The sequence below is a fragment of the Populus euphratica genome, unplaced genomic scaffold (assembly GCF_000495115.2).
Source record: "Populus euphratica unplaced genomic scaffold, PopEup_1.0 scaffold71.1, whole genome shotgun sequence".
NCBI lineage: Eukaryota > Viridiplantae > Streptophyta > Magnoliopsida > Malpighiales > Salicaceae > Populus > Populus euphratica.
Window position 1 is genome coordinate 227055 of NW_011499949.1, and position 21594 is coordinate 248648.

At 31.2% G+C, this 21594-nt stretch overlaps 2 protein-coding genes and 1 long non-coding RNA gene across 4 annotated transcripts; 1 reads left to right on the plus strand and 2 right to left on the minus strand.

The window, feature by feature from the left end:
• Positions 1-745, minus strand: LOC105137796 (non-specific lipid-transfer protein 8-like). 2 transcript variants are annotated; one of them, XM_011043676.1, is made up of 2 exons: positions 311-745; positions 1-234 (listed from the first exon to the last, which is right to left on the minus strand). In XM_011043676.1, exons 1-2 carry the CDS (start codon positions 655-657, stop codon positions 210-212), a joined length of 372 nt encoding a protein of 123 aa, XP_011041978.1. In that variant the 5' UTR covers positions 658-745; the 3' UTR covers positions 1-209. The 2 variants fall into 2 exon arrangements, with proteins under 2 accessions (XP_011041978.1, XP_011041979.1); XM_011043677.1 differs by having other exon boundaries at positions 1-215; positions 311-732.
• A 2934-nt stretch (positions 746-3679) lies between these two features.
• LOC105137798 (uncharacterized) lies at positions 3680-21594 on the minus strand. Its single transcript, XR_844650.1, has 4 exons — positions 21585-21594; positions 12127-12131; positions 10842-10847; positions 3680-3757 (listed from the first exon to the last, which is right to left on the minus strand). It is a non-coding gene; the product is annotated as an uncharacterized LOC105137798 (long non-coding RNA).
• LOC105137797 (uncharacterized) lies at positions 10847-12896 on the plus strand. Its single transcript, XM_011043678.1, has 2 exons — positions 10847-11103; positions 11190-12896. The coding sequence occupies exons 1-2, from the start codon at positions 10980-10982 to the stop codon at positions 12740-12742; spliced, it is 1677 nt and encodes a 558-aa protein (XP_011041980.1). The 5' UTR covers positions 10847-10979; the 3' UTR covers positions 12743-12896.

Genomic DNA, 21594 nt, shown 5'->3' on the forward strand with positions numbered 1-21594 from the left:
TTAGCGTGCTACTCTTGACCATAATTATGGTGTCTTTTTTTACTTGCAGAAGCAAAGGCACTAGCATGCGTTCAACACATTACAAAATAGGGTAAGCTTCCCGTACACACACATACATAAATTAGGCAGAACTCTTCCCATTTCACTTAAAATAGTAACACGCGGATCGAAAGCCTTCAGCAGACCATTTCCATCTCCATCTCAACTAACTAATCCTGCAGAAGGAAAAACATCCGGTTATCAAAGAGAAAGCGGGAAACTGCAGTAAAAGGAAAAAAAAGCAAGCTGAGAGAGTTGATAGATATGTTACTTGGAACAATCAACACTGGGAGAGATAGTGTAAGGCAAGTTGATTCCACAGTTAGCTGGAAGAGCCTGGGCCAACTGGGGGTTTGGATTTAATGACTTTGAAGCTGATTTGATACACTCACAAGCTGCCTTCTTATCAGCGGTGCTTGATGCAGCAGATTGAAGAGCTGAGGCTCCTGCACAGCATGCAGAAGGTGGTTTCCCAGTGCCGCTCGTAAGGTAGCTCACACAAGGCCTCAGGTCCTTGATCACATCACTGCAGGAAATCGCAGCATCAGAAGTTGGGGCAAGTAAAAGAAACATCATTAGAGCAGCCATTGCTGCCACCACTACACTTGAAGAGTTCATGGCGTAGGAGTAGGTGAGATAAGACTAACTTGAGCACTTCCCCTGAAACTTGAAACTAGTTTCAGTTTTATAGTGGACCTGGAGGGATACTCACAAGTGCAAGAAAGGTTAGAAAATTCTAAAGATTTAGAGGATTCAGTTATCAATGAGTGCAAGAAATTAAAAAGAGGAAATGATCTCTATAAGTTAGTGTAAAAAAGTCAAGTTAGGTGGGATTAATGAAGAAAGTTTCAAGCAAGCTATTGAACCTGCCCATCTTAACTTATGCAAGAATGGTTACTTCGCTAATTGCCTGAAACAAGATTTACCATTCAACTGTTTTCTCCCCTGTCCCAGGTTCCTCTAATTTCCACCGGAGGCCAATCCTATTAAATATTCTGTCCAGAAAAAAACATCTTAATTTTAAAATATAATTTATATTATTTTATAATATATTTTTTTAAATAAAAACTTAAAATTTCCATAAACCCACGATAGTTTATACAATTAATTAATTTTAATTCAAAATAAAAATAAAAATATTAAGATTCAACTTAAAACTTCCATAAACCCATGATACTTTATACAATTAATTAATTTTAATTAAAAAAATAAAAATATTAAGATTTCAACTCGTAATTATCAAAACTTCAATACTATATTAAAAAACTATCTTAATATAAAAATTTAAGTTATATAATAAGATACTAAAATATAATTTATATTATATTTTAATTCAATACAAGAAATACAGTCTATATCGAGTTAAAAACTTATTATAGCTTATAATAAGGATGATGTAGACACCCAATTGCATTTGTGATGCATTGGAGCAGTGTAACATCGGCAGGTCGGCACCTAATACTCAATACAGAAGTAATGTCAAACCCCGAGTGAAACATTTTTTGGAGCAAGTTCCATCAAATATGTTTTTTCCCAGTTAAAAGAATATAGAGCAGAAAAACAATCAGACACTCATTTCTCATGAATGGATATCTCAACCATCTATAATTGTTTTTTCTAATAAATTAACTGATAGAGTAAAGCAAGTGCATTCGGCTGTCGTCTATGTTTATGTAGCTTGGCTGTTGAGCATTTGCTTCGCTTTTTGTTACTTGTACTGTTCAACTTAGACTATAAATTTATTATATTACAAGAACAAGAAACAACAAATGTCTTCTCCTACAAGCGCTGGTGTCTGTGGTCCTTGGTTCATCCGAGTGTTGATGGTTAGGAAAAAGACTGCCAAAACAAATATTGATGCAGCTAGTGTTGTCATAGGCCAAGTAAACATTATAATTGATGATTTATCTCTACAAAGCAAATTACTAACCACTCTCTTTTTCTGTCAAATGAGCCATTTTGTTTCTGTATTGGTTGGTGTGATTAGACTAGTTACATTGCAAACAGAAAACAGCATGTGTACATTATAGTGATGTTCTCCTGATGGGAAACAGTGCCTGCAAAAAATACCCCAAGGGAATCAGTGCAGGTCTATATCTGTGACTCTTCCAATTTCATTGAAATTATGCTAAGAGGACACTAGCTTTTGTCTAAAAGTATATCAATGCTACTGCAATTCAATTGTTATTATTGGATATAACTGCTCTTCTTAACACACAACACAGTAAGGTCAGAATTTAAATGTATGCTGTCAAAAAATTGAAATACTGCACTTACATGTGGATAAGTTTGCATGTATACTTTTATGTTTATTGATTCTTGAACCCTCTTAATTGAATTCTGCAATCTATCATAACATAAAGACAAGGAATGCCGAATCTTTGTTACAGAGAGCATGGATGATTCATTCGAAAGAAAATAAAACACAATTTCAAAAATGATTTTACTGTAACTTTTTATAATGATTGCCAAAATGGTTAGCAGAACTACCTCTACCTTTTCTGAAATTAAGCTATCAATCACGATGAAAGGGGCTTGGAATTTTAAGCCTGCAGCACCCCTTGATCTTATTAAGGTCCATACAAAGTAGGAACTAGAACGAAAAACCGAAAGTGCGACCGGTATTAAAACTCTGTGTGTCCAAAACTGTTGGTTGTGCTTGCTCTGACCATAATGCCACTTCACCCCCGAGCACCAACTTGGTCTCCTCCGAGGTCAATCCATATGCTATGTCATAGTTATATATGGTTTGCCATGTTTTGAAAGGTCCACACCATGATCCACCAATGCCACTGTTACCGCTTGGTGGTGGTTGATTTTCAATACCTATATTCCGGGTTCGGAACTAACAATGCAGGAAAAGTGTCAAAAACACATTTTACTTACACTAAACTTTAAAATAGTTATATGAAAAAAACACATTCAAAATTACACAGTATTTTATAATTTTTAGAAATAGTATACTTGAAACCAAAATTTCTTATCAATAATTAAAATTAAAATAATAATATATAATACTCATTACATTATCAAAAACTAAACTTAATTAAAATAAGATAATAGAAGAGCATCTAAAACATCAAATCAAAATTAAAAGGAAAGCCTCACAAAATAAGCAAGGTATACTAACCAAAACTGAAAAAGCTATAACACTCAACAAAATTCACTCGCTATCAGAACCTAAAAACTTGAAATAATATTAAAAATAAAAGATGAGTTCAACTAACTCAGTAAAAAAATAATATTTAATATATATTTTAGATATTAATAGTTACAAGTTGATCTATCTTGATATACATATATATACTAAACATATTATCATAAAGTAGTGGAATATATGTCAGAGATTAGATGATACCTAAAGTTGACGAGATGACATTCAAAAGTGACCAGATGACACTTAAAGGTGACCACTATGAGATGATTAGTCGCCATAGGCTGATGCCTATCTCACCAGCTAGCTATGTAAAATACCATGTGCACATAAACTAACTACTCTCCATTAGAATAGAGTTAATGACAAGTCTTATATCAAGGCATAATAGATATTTATAGAATCATCAGAGAAACTTATATCGTATCAAATAAAATTTAGTTTGACCGATTCCGAGTGTAAATTCAAAAATAAATAAGTACTTGAAAAATAAAACAACATATATAAGTATTCAAGAAATTAACTAGTTGTACTCATTGTATAATCAACATACATATGTATTTAGTATCCTAGATTTAGGGACTAAAACGACAATTATCCAAAATTAGACCAAACATAATTTTATCAAAATTGGACCAAATTATAAATACATAACCATACTAAAATTTCACTCATAAACCATCCTCAATCCTGTCTAGAAAGAACTAGGGACCAAAATATAATTTTTATAAAGTATATGGACTAAACTGTAAATTTCTAAAATTAAAGGACCAAACTAAAAATATTCCAAATAAATTATCAAACTGATATTCATCATTCTTAAGCTCAAAATAACACTATCTAGAATCTCAAAATACATTTAGGGGTCAAATTGTAATTTTTTCAAAGTTTAGGGACTAAACTGAAATTTTCATAAATCATGGATCAAAATAAAATTTTGACATCTTTAACCACAAGACCATTCTGTCCAGATTTTCTAGCAAGATTGAAATGGATTTCTTTACCCATAAAAATTAATTTAAACAAATCAACCCATAAATCCTTATTTTTAACAACATATTAATTAATCACATAATATTAAACCCTTAATAATTATAAAATTAATCTTAACAATATAAGCTTCCAATCCTTATAAACCCTAATATCTTTTTTAATTATTCTATAAACAAACTACAATTAAAAGTAATATAAAAGAGAAGCACTTATTTGTTACTTTCACCTTTCTTGAACCAAAAACTCAAGATCAAAAACTAAAATCTTTGGTTTGAGGAGGGGAAGGTCATGACGGCTACAAAACTCAAGATCAAAAACTAAAATCTTTGATTTGAGGAGGGGAAGGCCATGACGGCTATAAAAATTAGAATAGAAGAAAGAAATTCTCTTGTAACTCTTTTTTAAATACCTAGGTTAACTTAGGTTGAGTTTAGGCTGATTTTAGCTTAGTTTTGTACCAAAAATTTGGATTTTACAATCATATTGGCTATCATTCCAAACAAAACCACAATGCCTCCAATCCAAATAATAAAACTCTAAGGATGATGCAATAGGTCTGTAACTAGAAGAAACGACCAGTTTTGTGTTGTTTGGACCGTTGTTTCCTGTTTGTAGGATGATATGATTAGTGAAAAAAATGAAGGGTGCTGTCATCCAATAAAAAGTCTTTCCAACAAACCATTGTGCGATTGAGGGACATAATATAAAGGAAGATTAGGCTAACAAATGTCTCAAGGAGTTGACTGAGAGTTCCATTGCCAGGTTTACTTTCTAACATCCAAGCCTTCAACATGGTCAAATGGCTCAGGAAATAAGGTAGCTGTATCACCAATCACTCTGTATCACCAATCACATTTTATAGAACTTGGTAGGTCTTTGGATTCAAGGGATTTAGGTGGCCTATTCTCGGCTCTAATGTAAACTAGCCACCCCACTGGCTTTCAGCCAGCCACCAGAACATGTTTGCACAAGTCATGAAATTCAAAGAGGCTTCAACCCACGATCTTGTATGTGCTGCAATTATCAATAATCTCACTTAGTCATGCGTTCCAAACAGCACCTTTGAGAACACAACCAAATACATAAAGATACATTAAACCTTCTACACAGATGATTCAACAATGAGATTTACTAGTTGCTATTTATCACATTATTTTTATAAGAAATTAACCAGCTTTCCTCATTGAGTTCCCACGATCTAACCCACTCATTTTTCTTATTAACATTTCAGATTGCCTTTCACACTCCAGTAGTTCAAACTTAAAAACAAATATAAAGCCCTAATACTCTTAACTTGGCATTAACAGAGCATCACAATGAGGGCATAAAGGATGATTTTAGCATAAAAGAACAACACAATCTCACCGTTGACTGGATCACATTACTAGAAACCTTTTTTAAAGAAATCTTACATGCTTTACGAACTCAAATAAGATATCTCTTACTTGTGTTGCTTTAAATTTTCTCTTTAGTTTAGTATTTCCCTGTAATATTTTTTATAGGGAAACAAACAAGGGCGACATTGCCAAATGTCCACAATATCTTAGTTTAAGGCTTTATTTTAGTTTTAGTTTACAAGAACCCAAAATGAAGGACTTGTTTTAGATTTCAGAGATGTGTTAACTGCATTTTAGTTAGGGTCTTTTGGTTTGCAACCAAAAAAAGGTCCATTAAGGTTATTAGATGGAGAACTACATATTATTTTCTTTGTTGCAAAATCTAATAGCTATGATATTTTAAATAAATTTGTGTTTTGCATGATGTAATGTTCTTTTCTTTGTTAAGACAAAGAACAAATTTGACTTATTAATGTATAATTAATCTTGTGGCATCTTCACATACTTTAGGCTCTTGGATCAATGAGTTCAACTTCAGTTTTCAATATCTTTAGATATTAGGTATAAGGTTATCTTTGGATCAAGGTTTATCTATCAAAAACTTGAGTTTTAGCTTTTTAAGATTGTGCTAATTTTGCTTGAGAATTTCTAGATCTTTATATCTTACTCTAATGCTAACTGATATAAACACCATGAATATAAAGATCTAGAAATTCTCAAGCAAAATTAGCACAATCCTGAAAAACCAAAACTCAAGTTTATGATAGATAAACCTTGACTCAAAGATAATATTATACCTCATAACTAAAGGTACTGAAAACCTAAAATGGGCCCTTTGATTATAGAGAATCAAGAGCCTGAAGTATGTGAAGACATCACAAGATTAATTATACCTTAATAAGTTAAATTTGCTATTTGTTTTAGCAAAGAAAAAAGTGTTACATCATGTAAAACATAAGTTTATTTAAAATATCATGGTTGCTGAATTTTACAACAAAGAAAACAATATATAGTCATTCAAATAACCCTAATGCACCTTTTTTAGACTGCAAACCAAAAAACCTAAACTAAAACTCAGCTAACACATGTCTAAGGTCTAAAACAAGACCTAAATATTGGCTTTGAGTTGTCATAAACCCAAACTAAAACAAAGACCTAAACTATAATTAAAATAAAACAACAATAAAGCTCTAAATAAATATTCAGATTAATATAAATAATTTAAATAAGCCACAACATGATCTTCCTTACTTGATTTTCTACATATAGCTGAAATCACAATCTAGTAGAGATATGATAATGTTGATGTCGTTGATGTTCTCTCTGAGCATGAAACTATTAAATATAATTTTTGTTTTGTTTCCTTTAAATAGTTGCTCATGATAATCTTTTTATGTTAGGAGATCCTTGCACAACATGGACAAATAACAATGAGGCATGTTTCTTTATTGTTGCCTATAAGATTTCCTTTTATTATTATGATTTTATTAATTAATCCCCACCACATAAGGAAACCTTTATTGCTACCATTAAATGTCCTTATAGAATTAAGAAAACTCCTAGAATTAGTTGTTGAAAATCTTTATATTAGTAGAAAGAATTTTTTCAAATAGAAAGTTCATAAGTTAAAAGGCAACAAATAGCAAAATTCATATTGCATTTGTTAACCTATATCATAAAACCTTTCCAAACTCTAATTGACCTTAAATTTTAACTCAATATAATGTAATATGTCTGAAAACTCCTGTAAAATTTTAGTTAATTCAATAGTCGGATTGATGTCATTTTCAGGACTCGAATCCTAGATCTGTGACTAGTAACACATGAGTGGGTTTCATGAGGATATCCCATCTATGCCAAGCCTCAAACATACTTATCATAAAATAAATTATACAAATTTCACAGCATTTCATAAACTTTCAAAATACTCTTCAAAACCAATAAAATCAAATAATCTTCATAATACTTATTATAATATCAAAATCTGATCTTTAACTAAAACAAAGTATTATTAAAGCACTCTAAGATATTAAAATAGAATTAAAAAAAAGCCTCACGAAAGCAAGCAAGGTATACTAACAAAAAAAAAAAAACAAGAACTCTCAACAAAGTTAACATCCTAACAGAAAATAAAAACCTAAAAATAATATTAAAAAGGAGGGGTGAATTCAACCAACTCGATGAGAAAATACCATTTAATACACGTCACATATATAAAATAGAAGTATAAGAATTGAAACATACACACACATACACACATTAAGCATAATAGTAATATAGTAGTGGAATACATGTAAGATAATAAATAATATATAAAACCCTAAGGTTCCAATAACTATGGAAGAATCAATAGCCTCAAGCTAGTGCCTCACTCATCATTAGATATACAAAATTACTATATGCACATAGACTAACTACTTTTTATTAGTATGGAGTTTTTGACAAGTATCCCAATATCAAGATATAAGAGATATTCATATTATTATCAAAGCAAATGAATATCATATCAAATAGAATGTAATTCAACAGAATGCAAATGTAATTTCAAGAATAGATAAGTATTCAAAAAAAGCAACAACATATGTGATTATTTAAGAAATAATTAGCTGTACTCATCATTTAATCAGCATACATAAATTATTTATATTTCATGCACAATAAAATTATCATACTCACACAAAAAATCAAAACAAAAGATAAACAGATGTAGAAATGAAGATTACTAAATATCGTTAGGAGAAATGTTAAAAGAACCTATAATGAATACAAAAATCATACTATAAGCAACTCAAAATAGATAATATAAAATATTTCAACTCTAATAGTAAAGACCAAAACATAATTATAAAATCAAAATATATTCACTTGATTGATCCTGAACATCTCCCAAACTAATCAAATAAAAAAGAACTGATTAACCCCTACTATCTAGTTAATCGATCAATCAATCTAGACTATCACACAAACTGGTCAACCAAAAATGGCTAATCAATCAAACTATTCAAGCTAACCAATTAGCTAGTAGATCATGATTTTAGAATCCTAATCTCTTAGTTTCCTAAACTGCAAAGCATATAAGAACCATCTTGTTCCTCTAAAATCCATAATTCCAGTCCTTAATCAGTTCATTTTAAGTTAAGACTAACGCCTAAAACATCCATTACACCTATTAAATCATCAATACATTAAACATCATAAAATTCTTAAAAGAGTACATTTTTAATCCATTAACTATCAAATCCATAATAAAAAACAACAAAAAATAAGAGTCATGATGCTTGCTTCTTTGACCCTTTTTTAAATCTAAAAACTTAAGTTTAAAGTTGAATCTTTTAATTAATATGAGAGGAAAGTCACGATAAAGGAGAGAAACAAAGAAAAAGAGAAAAAAAATTTAATTAATATGAGAGGAAAGTCACGATAAGAAAAAGAGAAAAAAAAATCAATTCCTTAGCAACATTCTCTTTAAATACCTAATTAGGTTAAGTTCTTAAATTTGGGTTAAACTTAGGCTTGGGTTTGATAGGCCAAAACATGAGTCTTACAATTATGCATAATAATATAAAATTGGACAACAAACACAATTACACTTAGATTTTGAATTTTTTTATTTGACCTTTTTTTAAATTGTATTACACTGTAATTGCTGTCAAAAAGATGTATGGGTCTCCCACGTGCCATCAACTTCTTGAAATGTAATATTAGTTAATTAACTTAAAAAAACCAAATTACCTATGATGGCCTGGAATTAATGAAAAAAACCTATTTGAAAAGACTATATTTTAATTTTTTATTCCAAAGAAAAAAATGTCCTTTCATTGTATTTTAAAAATAGAAAAGATTTAAATACCCTGACAATTTAAAAAAATTTGAACTGAATAATGATTAAGTCATTTTATTGTTTCAAAAAAAGAAAAAGACATGTACCCTTAGCCAAATCATTAATGACTAATAAATCAACCAAAAGGTAAGATCAAACTACTCCTACCTAATAGTACTTTTAATTTTTTTGAAAGGGCACAAAAGTTATTGTATTATAACAATGAGTAATGAATTTAGATTATATGCACAATGATTGTTATATGGTTTTCTTAATGGGATTTAGAGTTTTTGTTAATTAAAAAAAAAGATATAACTATCAATTAAATTATAAATTCATTATTGATTTTTTTGAAATTTATTAATACTAAAATTGATTTCAATACACTCAATTGAGGATGTCTATTTATTTTGGAGGATGTCTATCTATTTTCAATACTAAAATTGATTTCAATACACTCAAGTCAATGTCTGGATTATAAATTGAGGATGTCTATCTATTTTCATTTTTTTTTAAATCAAAACAAAGATGTTTTGATTAATTTTTTTTTTTTATAAAATAAAAATAAATAAAGAGTCATGTTTTGAATGAGTCAGGTTAAGTCGATTAGATAAGTAGATTGATTTGGATTTTTTAAACTAAGATATCTATTTTGTTTTTTTTTTTTAATTTTTTATTCAACTTGAATAGCTGGAGACCCGTAAACAACTAAATTATAGGTTAACATATTAAACCAATCTTTTATAATTATGCAATGTACTGTATAAAATTCAAGTGCATGTTTGTTTTTGCTTTTAGAGGTGAGGCTGCTAAAGGCAAAGACAGCAAAAGCATTTTTTTTCTCGTGTTTTTCACTTTGAAGGGTTGTATCCCACAACAAACATAAAAACAGAAACAAAAACAAACATACCTAATATGAAGATAAAGAGATCCAAATTGAAAGGTCGGGATTTTTCTTTGTTCACTCCTGTATATATTTGTATTTGTTTCCTTCTACGGGTATTTCTTTTTTTGTTATTGCAATTTTATAGATTTGGTATTCAGGGGCTGTTGAGCTTTATATCTTTGCCCTATTCACAAAACTACTATATAACGCAGATAAATAAGCATGCTGCTTTTCGAACTCTGAGTCCTTACCCGCATCAGTAGATGGGTATCAGGTAGATATGCCGCCCAAGCATGCACTAACATATACATGCGTGCTCAGGAATTTTTGTTTACTTGAAAGACTATTCAAGTTAGAAAAGAAAATCATGCTATGCCAATGTTACACATGTTACGTATCTTCTTGTAATCATCATCCAGACTTGGGAAATTTTGCAAATGCGGGCCACCCATATATGAATCTTGGTGTGAAAGAGAAGGTGAACAAAGTTTGAAAGCATACTGCATGCAAATATGGATGTATATCCCGTTGTCTTGCTTGCACGTTACAGCCTTTAGCTTCTCTCTACTTTTATTTATTTGCTGTCTTTTCCCTTTTCCTCAACACAACCATTCATATCTGTGTTCCTTAAGCTGTCTTATAAACAGAATATGGCTCTAGTCTAGGCTTTGATCTCCTTGTAAATGCACGCAAGTACCTTATCAAGCTCAACCTCCTTCTTTCTTTGAATAACTCGATCGGCTGGAAATTATGGGGAACTGCCTTTCCTCCACTCAATCTGCAGTAAAACCTAATGTTACCTCCAAGAAACGGAAAACATTGCCCATTGATGCCTCTTTCAAGCTTCCCGCTCCCTTACCATCTTGGCCACCAGGTTGCTTTCTTCTTTCTGGTAGTAAACTGTTAATGCAGTCCTATTGTGGTGTACTGTTGAATATATTTCTTTATATATGTGTACAGGTGAAGGTTTTGGCAGTGGAATTATTGATCTTGGAGATGGATTACAAGTGTGCCTGTTATCATCTTTCAACAAAGTTTGGGCCACACATGAAGGAGGGCCAGATAATCTCGGAGCTTCCTTCTTCGAACCCTCACAATTTCCACAAGGATTCTCTATGCTTGGTTCCTACAGCCAACCCAACAACACGTTGCTATATGGATGGGTTCTTGCAGGGAGAGACGACACAGGCTCAGCACTGAAGCAACCGATTGATTATACTCTTGTTTGGAGCAGCGATTCTCTGCGAATCAAGCAAGACGGCGTTGGCTACTTTTGGCTACCTACTCCGCCTGATGGTTACAAAGCTGTAGGCCATGTCGTCACCAACTCCCCTCAGAAGCCTCCTCTTGGAAAAATCCACTGTGTCCGGTCTGACCTCACCGACCAATGCGAGTTTGACTCGTGGATATGGGGACCTGGTAAGGAGAGCGATCCAAATGGTTTCAATGTTTATAGTCTGCTGCCTAGCAATAGAGGAACACAAGCCATGGGTGTCTGTGTAGGGACATTTGTAGCCCAAAATACTATCACTGCTCCTGTTTCTCTGTCTTGTGTGAAAAATGTGGTGTCCAATCTATCTTGTATGCCTAATCGAAACCAAATTCAAACGATCTTTCAGGCATATTCTCCTTGGATGTATTTTCATCCTGATGAACAATACCTCCCTTCTTCAGTGGATTGGTATTTTAAAAACGGGGCATTGCTATATAAAAAGGGGGACGAATCCAAACCTATGCCAATCGAATCCAATGGCTCGAACCTTCCCCAAGGTGGTGCAGATGATGATACTTATTGGCTAGATCTTCCTGTGGACGAAGGGGCCAAAGATAGGGTAAAGAAAGGAAATCTACAAGATTCCCAAGTCTATTTACACATAAAGCCAATGCTCGGAGCCACATTCACTGATATAGCTGTGTGGGTGTGCTACCCTTTCAATGGTCCTTCAAAGGCTAAAGTTGAATTTATAAATATTCCATTGGGAAAGATAGGAGAACATGTTGGCGATTGGGAGCATGTGACCTTGAGGATCAGCAATTTTAATGGAGAGTTATGGAGTGTCTATTTTTCGGAACACAGTGGGGGAACATGGTTGAAGGCTTCCGAACTCGAGTTTCAAAATGGCAACAAAGCTGTGACCTATTCATCCCTACACGGCCATGCCATGTATGCCAAGCCAGGTCTAGTTTTGCAAGGGAGTGGGGGCATAGGAATTAGGAATGATACCGCTAAAAGCAAGAAATTCATGGATACAGGAACAAATTCCTTAGTGGTGGCAGCTGAGTATCTGGGCACAGCCATTAATGAACCACCATGGCTCAACTATTTCAGGAAATGGGGTCCAAAAGTTACGTACGACATCTCGGCAGAGATCAAGAAGGTGGATAAACTATTGCCTGGAAAACTAAAATCTGCTTTCGACAAGTTTATCAGGAGTCTACCAAATGAAGTGCTCGGGGAACAAGGACCAACAGGCCCCAAAATGAAAAGGAATTGGACTGGAGATGAAGTTTGAATATTGTATAATATATAATTACATGACATAAGCTTGGATTAATTATTTTTTAGGGGCAGTGATTTAGCCATTAATTCCATCAATATTTGTACCAAAAAATAATCAAGGCGCAGTGTTTCATTTCATTTACAAAAGAAATCCCAAATTGTAGAGTGATGGTTTTGCATGTTGCAAACAAATTTGAATACCTAAAATTTTACAAGCATGCACACGTATATAAATATTTAATTTTATTAAAACATATAATACAATCCATATCAAAAATATTCTTACAAAAACAATAAATAATTTTTTGATTTTTTTTCTTGAATTTGATAAGTACTAATTTGATTTATTTATGAAATTAAACAAAGATTTATACTTTACAAGAATGCAAATTTAAACATGAGTTACAGAGTGAAATTTGATGATTAAATACTTTAAAAAGTATTTTTGATTTGTTTTCATAGCATTCTTGAAAAATTCTTATGTGGCATCTATACTTAACTCAATAAAAATTCATTCTTTATAGACTTTAAATATAAATGCAAAGATTTGATAGCTTTATAGAGAGATTTTTTGCTTGAAAAAGTTTGTCCTGAAATTTTATTTACATTTACAATGATTTTTTTTTTTATCTAGGATGAGACCTTTTATTTATAAAAGTTTACAGAGGCTATTGGGTTTTTTTTATAATGTCACATAATATTATTTTATTAGTTAATTTTTATTTATAGGATGTTATATTTATAACAAGATATTTTAAATATTTCATTAGCTAAAAAATACATGTAGAACTATTTATTTTTTATGTCATTTATTTTATTTTTTATCTAAAAATAAAATAAAAATGACACATAGTGAAATTTCATTGTTAGAAGTTTTTTGTTTCTACATATGATCTCTAAAGATAAATTCACTTACACTTAAAAATAAATAGGTAAATCTCAAAAATATAGTTGAGAGAGTTTTATACTTTAAATGTGTTTTTTTTATTAAAATTTGATTTGATTATATTAGATTTTGATAATAAATAAATAAATAAATATATTTTACTAAAAATATAAAATATAATAATCAAAATTAAAAAATTAAAAATTAATTTTAAGTAAAATTTATCAAATTAAATAATAGAATCAAATTTCAACACTCCCATCAAATTAAACAAGACTATCGATGAAACAAAGAAGTCGGCGGCCTGAATCCAATAGCGCCATCAATCCCTCCATGATTCTACCTAGCGGATAATAAATAAAGACGTATGAAAGATCTTGTTTTTTCTTTTTTCCTCTCACTCGTCTTAATTTCTGTGCACTCATCCTTTGTGTGATTTCTTTACTTGGTACCATGTAAGAACCAATATAACGTCGACATAATACTTGCATATTGTATACAACCTGTTCACAATGAAAATTATGCTGCATTCCTCAATTCTTTACATATAAATCAATGTTTAGGAATTGTTTTAGATTTTAGGAATGTGTTAGCTGAATTTTATGATATTTTCGCATATTTTAATTATTGATTTTCTATAATCAACGAGTTCAATTTTAATTTTTAATATTTTTAGTTATTAGTTATAAAGTTATTTTTGGATCAAGTTTTATCTAACACATATTTAAATTCCAGTTTCTTAAGATTATGTTAATTACTTAAAGATTTCTAGATTTTTATATCTTATTATAATACCAACTAATATAAATACTATGAATATAAAAATCTAGAAATTAAAAATTCACAAGCAATATAGATATAATTTTTGAAAGATACGTGAGCCTTTCACAAGCTATCAACTTTTTAAAATGTAATATTAATTAATTAAATTAAAAAAATCAAATTATCCATGATGGTCCCAAATTAACAAAAAAAAAAACCTATGCAAAAATATCAAACCTTTGTACTTATATTTTAAATTTTTATTTCCAGGGCAAAGATGTTCTTTTATTGTATTTAAAAAAAAAAGACTTAAATGTTATCTAACATCTTAAAAAAGTTAAACTAAATGGTAATTAAATCATTTTATTATTCAAAATAGAAAAAGTCATATATTCCCGGTCAAATCATTAATAACTAACAAGTCAGAAAAACGAGACTAAACTACATCCATCTAATAGTACTTTTTTTTTTTGGAAGGTTACAAAAATCATTGTATAATAGCAATAAATAGTGAATTTAGATTGTATGCACAATGATTGTTATATAATTTTCTCAATGAGATTTAAAGTTTCTGTTAATTAAAGAAGAAAGATATAAATGTTAATTAAACTATAAATCCATTATTGACTTTTTTTGTACTTTATAATACATGTATATTATATACTCTGTTCACAATGAAAATTATGCTTCATTCCTCCTTAATTCGTTCCATTCTTGATACGAGACATCGCCCCTTGCTCAATTTTTTTTGAAAGACTAATTCATTAAGTTCGTCAGCTTCATTAACTTCTTTCCCTTCCATATCTTTCCTTCCCTGTTCATTTCCAGCACAAGAAAGACCGACCTTGCTCTGTAGGAAATTTTTTTAATCAAGCAAGAGAATTCTTGACCCAAAAGCGTGGACCAGTCTTCAGAACAATAGAGAAGGAAAATAAATTAATCCCTCTTGGTCTGTAAGAAACTTCTTTCAACTGCATGCCAACATATATTAAACTTCTTTCCAACGTGAATCGGCCATCGGCCATCATGAAGGAAAGAAATCTGGGTGTTTTTGGACTTTGTTTTTGCAGCCACCCACCAGGGCTGCTTAGCAACAAGGAATAAAGCACATTCATGAAAAAAAGTTGTCTCTCTCTCTCCGAAGCACGAGAAAGGAGTTTTCTAGGTGTTTTTGCCGGTTAGTCGTCTTCGCTGATACCACCCCTACAAAACTACGGTTAAAGTTGTCATACAGCCTATATTGCCTTTTAATCTTGTAGGGACTAATGAAATTATTAGTAACAATTCTTTATTAATTTTTTATTTTTTTGACTTCTTCACAGGCCGTTTCCGTCACCCAGCATCAACTGCAGTAGTGTTTGAATGAGAAGATGAACCAAGTATTATTTTTCCTTTCTTTCACATTATTTTACAATTTTTTTAAAAAAACTTTTTTGTGAGTGAGGTGAGTGGTGCAGCAAGAAAATTTTAAATGAAAAGACAAATTATAAATATTTAATATTATATATTATATAAAAAATAATTTAAAATTTATATACTAATTCATATCAAGTAAAATTAATTTAAGAATATTTTTAAAATAAAAAAAACTTATATTATAATTATTTTTTTTTCAAGTTTTCATATTTTAAAATTACTTAACAATGACTTTATTATTAATTTTATTAAAAATATTCTTTCTCAATATATACAATGAATCATTTATTTATCTATTTCTAAATCTTGTAGGGACTAATGAAATTATTAGTAACAATTCTTTGTTAATTTTTTATTTTATACAAGTAGGTTAAATATAAATATAAATATAAATATAAATATAAATATTTTTTTATTATATTCCTAATTTTTTTAGTTTAGTAGTTTATTTGTAATCACTAGTATATTAATCACCATTATTTTTCATATAAAATTCATAATAGAATACATATTATTTCAATACATATTATTTCATCAAAATTCATTTCAATTCATATTGATATACATATAATATTATACATAAATATATTAATTTAACAGACCCATAAATTATCATATTATCAATGACAAGAAACCTAGAAAATCTATACTTGTTCGCCGAGACAAAATCCTACTAACGACCAACCTACACCCTTCCCTTAAACCAATCTTTTACATTTCTTCATATTGAACGACAGCAAAACGACCTCCATTTGAATCACTCTACTGCCACCGTCTCAGCGAGTGCAATGCTTAAAAAAAACTTATTAAATTATTATATTAAAATTTTAAAATAAAATATATTTTAAAAAAAGGATTAAGGGGCAATTGCCCCCTTAATCCCTATTGTGGCTCCGCCACTGACTGGGTTGATAAAATCAGTCTCTGCCTCGTCAAGTGTTTGCAAGGAATCTTAATAAACACGCCCCTTCCTTTCTCTAACCAAACAATGAAAATCTGTTAAACGTTCTTTAATCCAAACAAGTGAAAGGTGCTGCCTTCCTCTTAATTTGTGATTCTTCAGCCTAACCCCCTCCCGGCCCCTCCTCAGTCTTCATCCTGATTCCCTTAGCATACTGTAAATTGCTTGCCCTAATCTCCCTGGGAAGTGTCATTTTACCATCCAAATAAATAAATGGTGGTATGGGTCCTAGTGGGCTTCACCAAAAACCAGGCTCTGTGATTCGTCACCCATCGTTGAGCCCCACCCTACTTCAGAAAACAAATTAAAGGAAAACAAAGGCTCAAATTGGAAATAAAGAAAAATAAAGAGGAGAAATTCGTGATTTTGAATAATATTCAAAAGGGCTTTCATAAATTGGCCTTTATATACAAGTATAACCCTCACAGTCAGCATCATGGCAAAGGTAGGGTTTTTGGCCAAGCCGCACAAGGCTCCATCCTTGAGTTTCCAGTTCTCAACTCATCCAATCCGGGTTTGTTTGCCATCTTATTTCGATCAAGTAATCAAAATAATTGATGGGTTATCCTAATTCTTGTTGTTTTTAATTTTAAACAATCCGATGATCAAAGGAATTGATGGGGCTGGAGTTTGGCTCTTTGGCTGATAAAAAGTGCCACAGAGATGAATGCAGCTACCTATAACAAACAACCCTTTCTCACCCTTTTTCGCCTTTTTTTTTCTGGCGGATTTCTGTAGAAAGGCTGATACATCCTCGATTCTTTATTTTATTTTATTTGGTTCCGTATCGAGTAGTAATTCAGGCAGCCTCTTTGCTGAAAAGAAGATAGCAAAGAAGGTGTTAAACTGCTCGTACATTAATTTGTCTTATGCTCTTCAGACTTGCTGAGACTTCTCTTGTCTTTGAAGCTGGTCTAGTAAGCCTAAGCACATCATCTTTTCTTTTTATCCTTAATTTTTCCGAAAACTAATCCTTCTCATTTTATTTTTTGAAGGTGAAATATAATCTCCAGTGATAATTTGTTCTATATTTATCTATAAGAATAGAATAATTTTCCTTTTGAGTTATCAAATACTAAAAAATTATGATTAGAATTTATCGAAGTTACTCGTAATAAAACTGTGTACAAACCATTGGGAAGAAGTTAAGGCATTCCTTTGAGTGGGTGTGGTCAATGGCGGTATCATTTAGCCAATCGGATGGGGAGGAATGGAAGTTGCTGTACCTTATAATGATCGATTCATGGGATTGAAATGTATCTTATGGTGTACAAAGGATTACTTGCTATGACCGTATACTTTGAGAGAGAATCAGCTAGTACTTTCAGTCTTGAGTTATGGAAAATGAGTGTGGACACGGTCATTCATATGCAGAAACCTCTTTGAATCTATTGGGAATTTGGAATGGTAAAGAAAAAATAGTGCTCAACATAAATGGATCTTGGATTTCTTTTGTATATTACGGAGGTGGTAGAAACAAAATATTCCCACAGGCCGTTCGACTCTCTTTTCTTGCCAGCAGCTCCCATCAGCTTACTTAATTTGTTCCATCTTCTGGAAACTGCTGAGTATGTTTATGAGGGACAGAATGCAACCTTTCCCTGTGTTTATGTGAAGGCTATGAGCTACTATCAACCTCATCTATCTTGTTAGTTACTAGTAATCACCGAGGGAGTCTGCTACTTCTCATCTTCTCCTGTGACGATGGTGATGGCGGGCTGTGAGATCGTAGCAGCAGTTAATTTGGAAGAAAGAAAAAGAAAAGTCTCCAGTGATAATTTGTTCTATATTTATCTATAAGAATAGAATAATTTTCCTTTTGAGTTATCAAATACTAAAAAATTATGATTAGAATTTATCGAAGTTACTCGTAATAAAACTGTGTACAAACCATTGGGAAGAAGTTAAGGCATTCCTTTGAGTGGGTGTGGTCAATGGCGGTATCATTTAGCCAATCGGATGGGGAGGAATGGAAGTTGCTGTACCTTATAATGATCGATTCATGGGATTGAAATGGATCTTATGGTGTACAAAGGATTACTTGCTATGACCGTATACTTTGAGAGAGAATCAGCTAGTACTTTCAGTTTTGAGTTATCGACAGTGATTGTGGACACGGTCACTCATATGCAGAAACCTCTTTGAATCTATTGGGAATTTGGAATGGTAAAGAAAAAATAGTGCTCAACATAAATGGATCTTGGATTTCTTTTGTATATTACGGAGGTGGTAGAAACAAAATATTCCCACAGGCCGTTTGACTCTCTTTTCTTGCCAGCAGCTCCCATCAGCTTACTTAATTTGTTCCATCTTCTGGAAACTGCTGAGTATGTTTATGAGGGACAGAATGCAACCTTTCCCTGTGTTTATGTGAAGGCTATGAGCTACTATCAACCTCATCTATCTTGTTAGTTACTAGTAATCACCGAGGGAGTCTGCTACTTCTCATCTTCTCCTGTGACGATGGTGATGGCGAGCTGTGAGATCGTAGCAGCAGTTAATTTGGAAGAAAGAAAAAGAAAAGGGCTATAGACTTAATTTCTTTATTAACAGGGCATAGGGTAAACCGACTTTGTACTAAAAAACAGGAAATGTTTCTCCTTTTGCTATGATTTGAAATAGGAAAGATCTTAACGTCCCCTCATGTATTTATTTTAGCAGAGGAAAAACAAAACAAAAAGCTTTCGCAGGTGGCCGACCTTACTTCGTGGAAGAGGAGAAAATCTCCCTTTCTTTTCTTAAGCACGCAAAAGCTCACATGCAAGTGGCTATAAAAAGCAGGGGCAAGGTCTTTTCTTTTCCAGGAGATTTTGCCGAAGAATTCTTCCTTTGAATCAGTTTCTCCTCTTTGCATATTGTAATTGAGACCGTAGGACACCCTTTTACAGTTACCTAAATAATATGCATGCAACTATTAAAAAAATATTTATTTAAGTTTTTTAAATTATTCTAAATTAATATAAATATGTGTTTAGCCTATTGTAGTTCAAGTTCAGGTCTACAGGGGCTTCCTCTCTTCTTTTTCCCTACTTCTTTCTAACATGGTAATAGTAATAGAGTATGCATGTATTAGATTATCAATTTATGTAAAGGTAAACCATCATAAAATCTTCTCTTTTTTTCTTTATATAAAGTGATGGTTCTGATTGACATCTTTCAAAATTATTTTGATAAAAATAAAAATGAATTTTATTGTTCTATGCTCTTGCTGCTTGATTTAAACTGTAAAAAGTATTATAAAGTCTACAAGTCTTCTCTTCTTTCTTTTCATTACATAACTTGGAGACTGCTTTAAATAAATCTTTTTTAATAATTTTTCATTGAAAAAAGCTTATTTGACAATAATTAAAAAACTTGAGATTATATTATGCTGTCAAAGCAAGAACAATTATGATGGTTTCCATTCTAACAATAGGTGCAAATGTTTTTATGAAGTGTAATCCAAGTTGATATGAATAATGTTTAGCAACAAGTTTTGCCTTGTACTTTTATACATTGTACTTTTTATTATATATAAACTGTAAAATTTTGATGAAAATAGCCTTCAGATTGATACCTTATAAAATTATTTTGATGAAAACAAAAATAAATTTTGTTATTCCATGCTCTTAGTGCTTGATTTAAATTGTAAAAAGTTCTATAAAGTCTAAAGGCCTTGTCTTCTTTCTTTTCATCACATAACTTGGAGGCTGCTCTAGATAAACTTTTTTTTTATAATTTCCCATTAAGAAAAGCTTATTTGACAAGAAGTTGAAACACTTGTAATTGTATTTGTGCTGCCAAAGCAAGAACAATTATGATGGTTTCCATTCTAACTATAGGTGCAAATGTTTTTGTGAAGTGTACTCCAAGTTGATATGAATAGCCTTTAGCAACAAGTCTTGCCTTGTATTTTTATACATTGCAATTTTTATTATATTTAAACTATAAAATTTTGATCAAAATAGCCTTCAGATTGATACCTTATAAAATCATTTTGATGAAAATAAAAATAAATTTTGTTGTTCCATGCTTTTGGTGCTTGATTGAAACTGTGAAAAGTTCTATAAAGTCTAAAGGCCTTGTCTTCTTTCTTTTCATCACATAACTTGGAGGCAGCTCTAGATAAACTTTTTTTTATAATTTTCCATTGAGAAAAGCTTATTTAACAATAAGTTGAAAAACTTGTAATTGTATTTGTACTGCTAAAGCAAGAACAATTATGATGGTTTCCATTCTAGTAATAGATGCAAATGTTTTTGTGAAGTGTACTCCAAGTTGATATGAATAACCTTTAGCAACAAGTCTTGCCTTATACTTTTATACATTGTAATTTTTATTATATTTAGTTTTGTAGGTCTATTTTAATATAATTGCTTTCTTTTTCTTTGGGAGTTCCACTAACTCTCATGTATGATTTTTCACAATACTTGTCATTTCTTCATTCATAACCTTTCTTCACTCTTCCTTTCTTGATGTTTCTTTAATATTCTAAGGTTCACCAAAAAAGAATGAAATATGACAAGAATTATAAATATCAATTAATTACCAATACTTTTTTGAAGAGCCAAATCTTGAAAATAGATATTTGGATAAAGAATTCTAGTGGTAACCACAAGAATAGAAAAATAGCTAGGAGTAACCATATTCAGATGGACCATTCTTAAGGAAAGGAAGATTGAAGAGATAGAAATAAGATGTCACTAGCAAGTCTTGAGCATTTAATTAAAATTCAAATTACAAGAATTATGAACTTTTAAAATTAGGGGGGAGTGTTAGAAATAATTTTTAAGTTTTCATTCAAAGTGTTTTTTAATTCTTTTTTGAAACTCCTAAATATATGTATGTAACTATTAAAGAT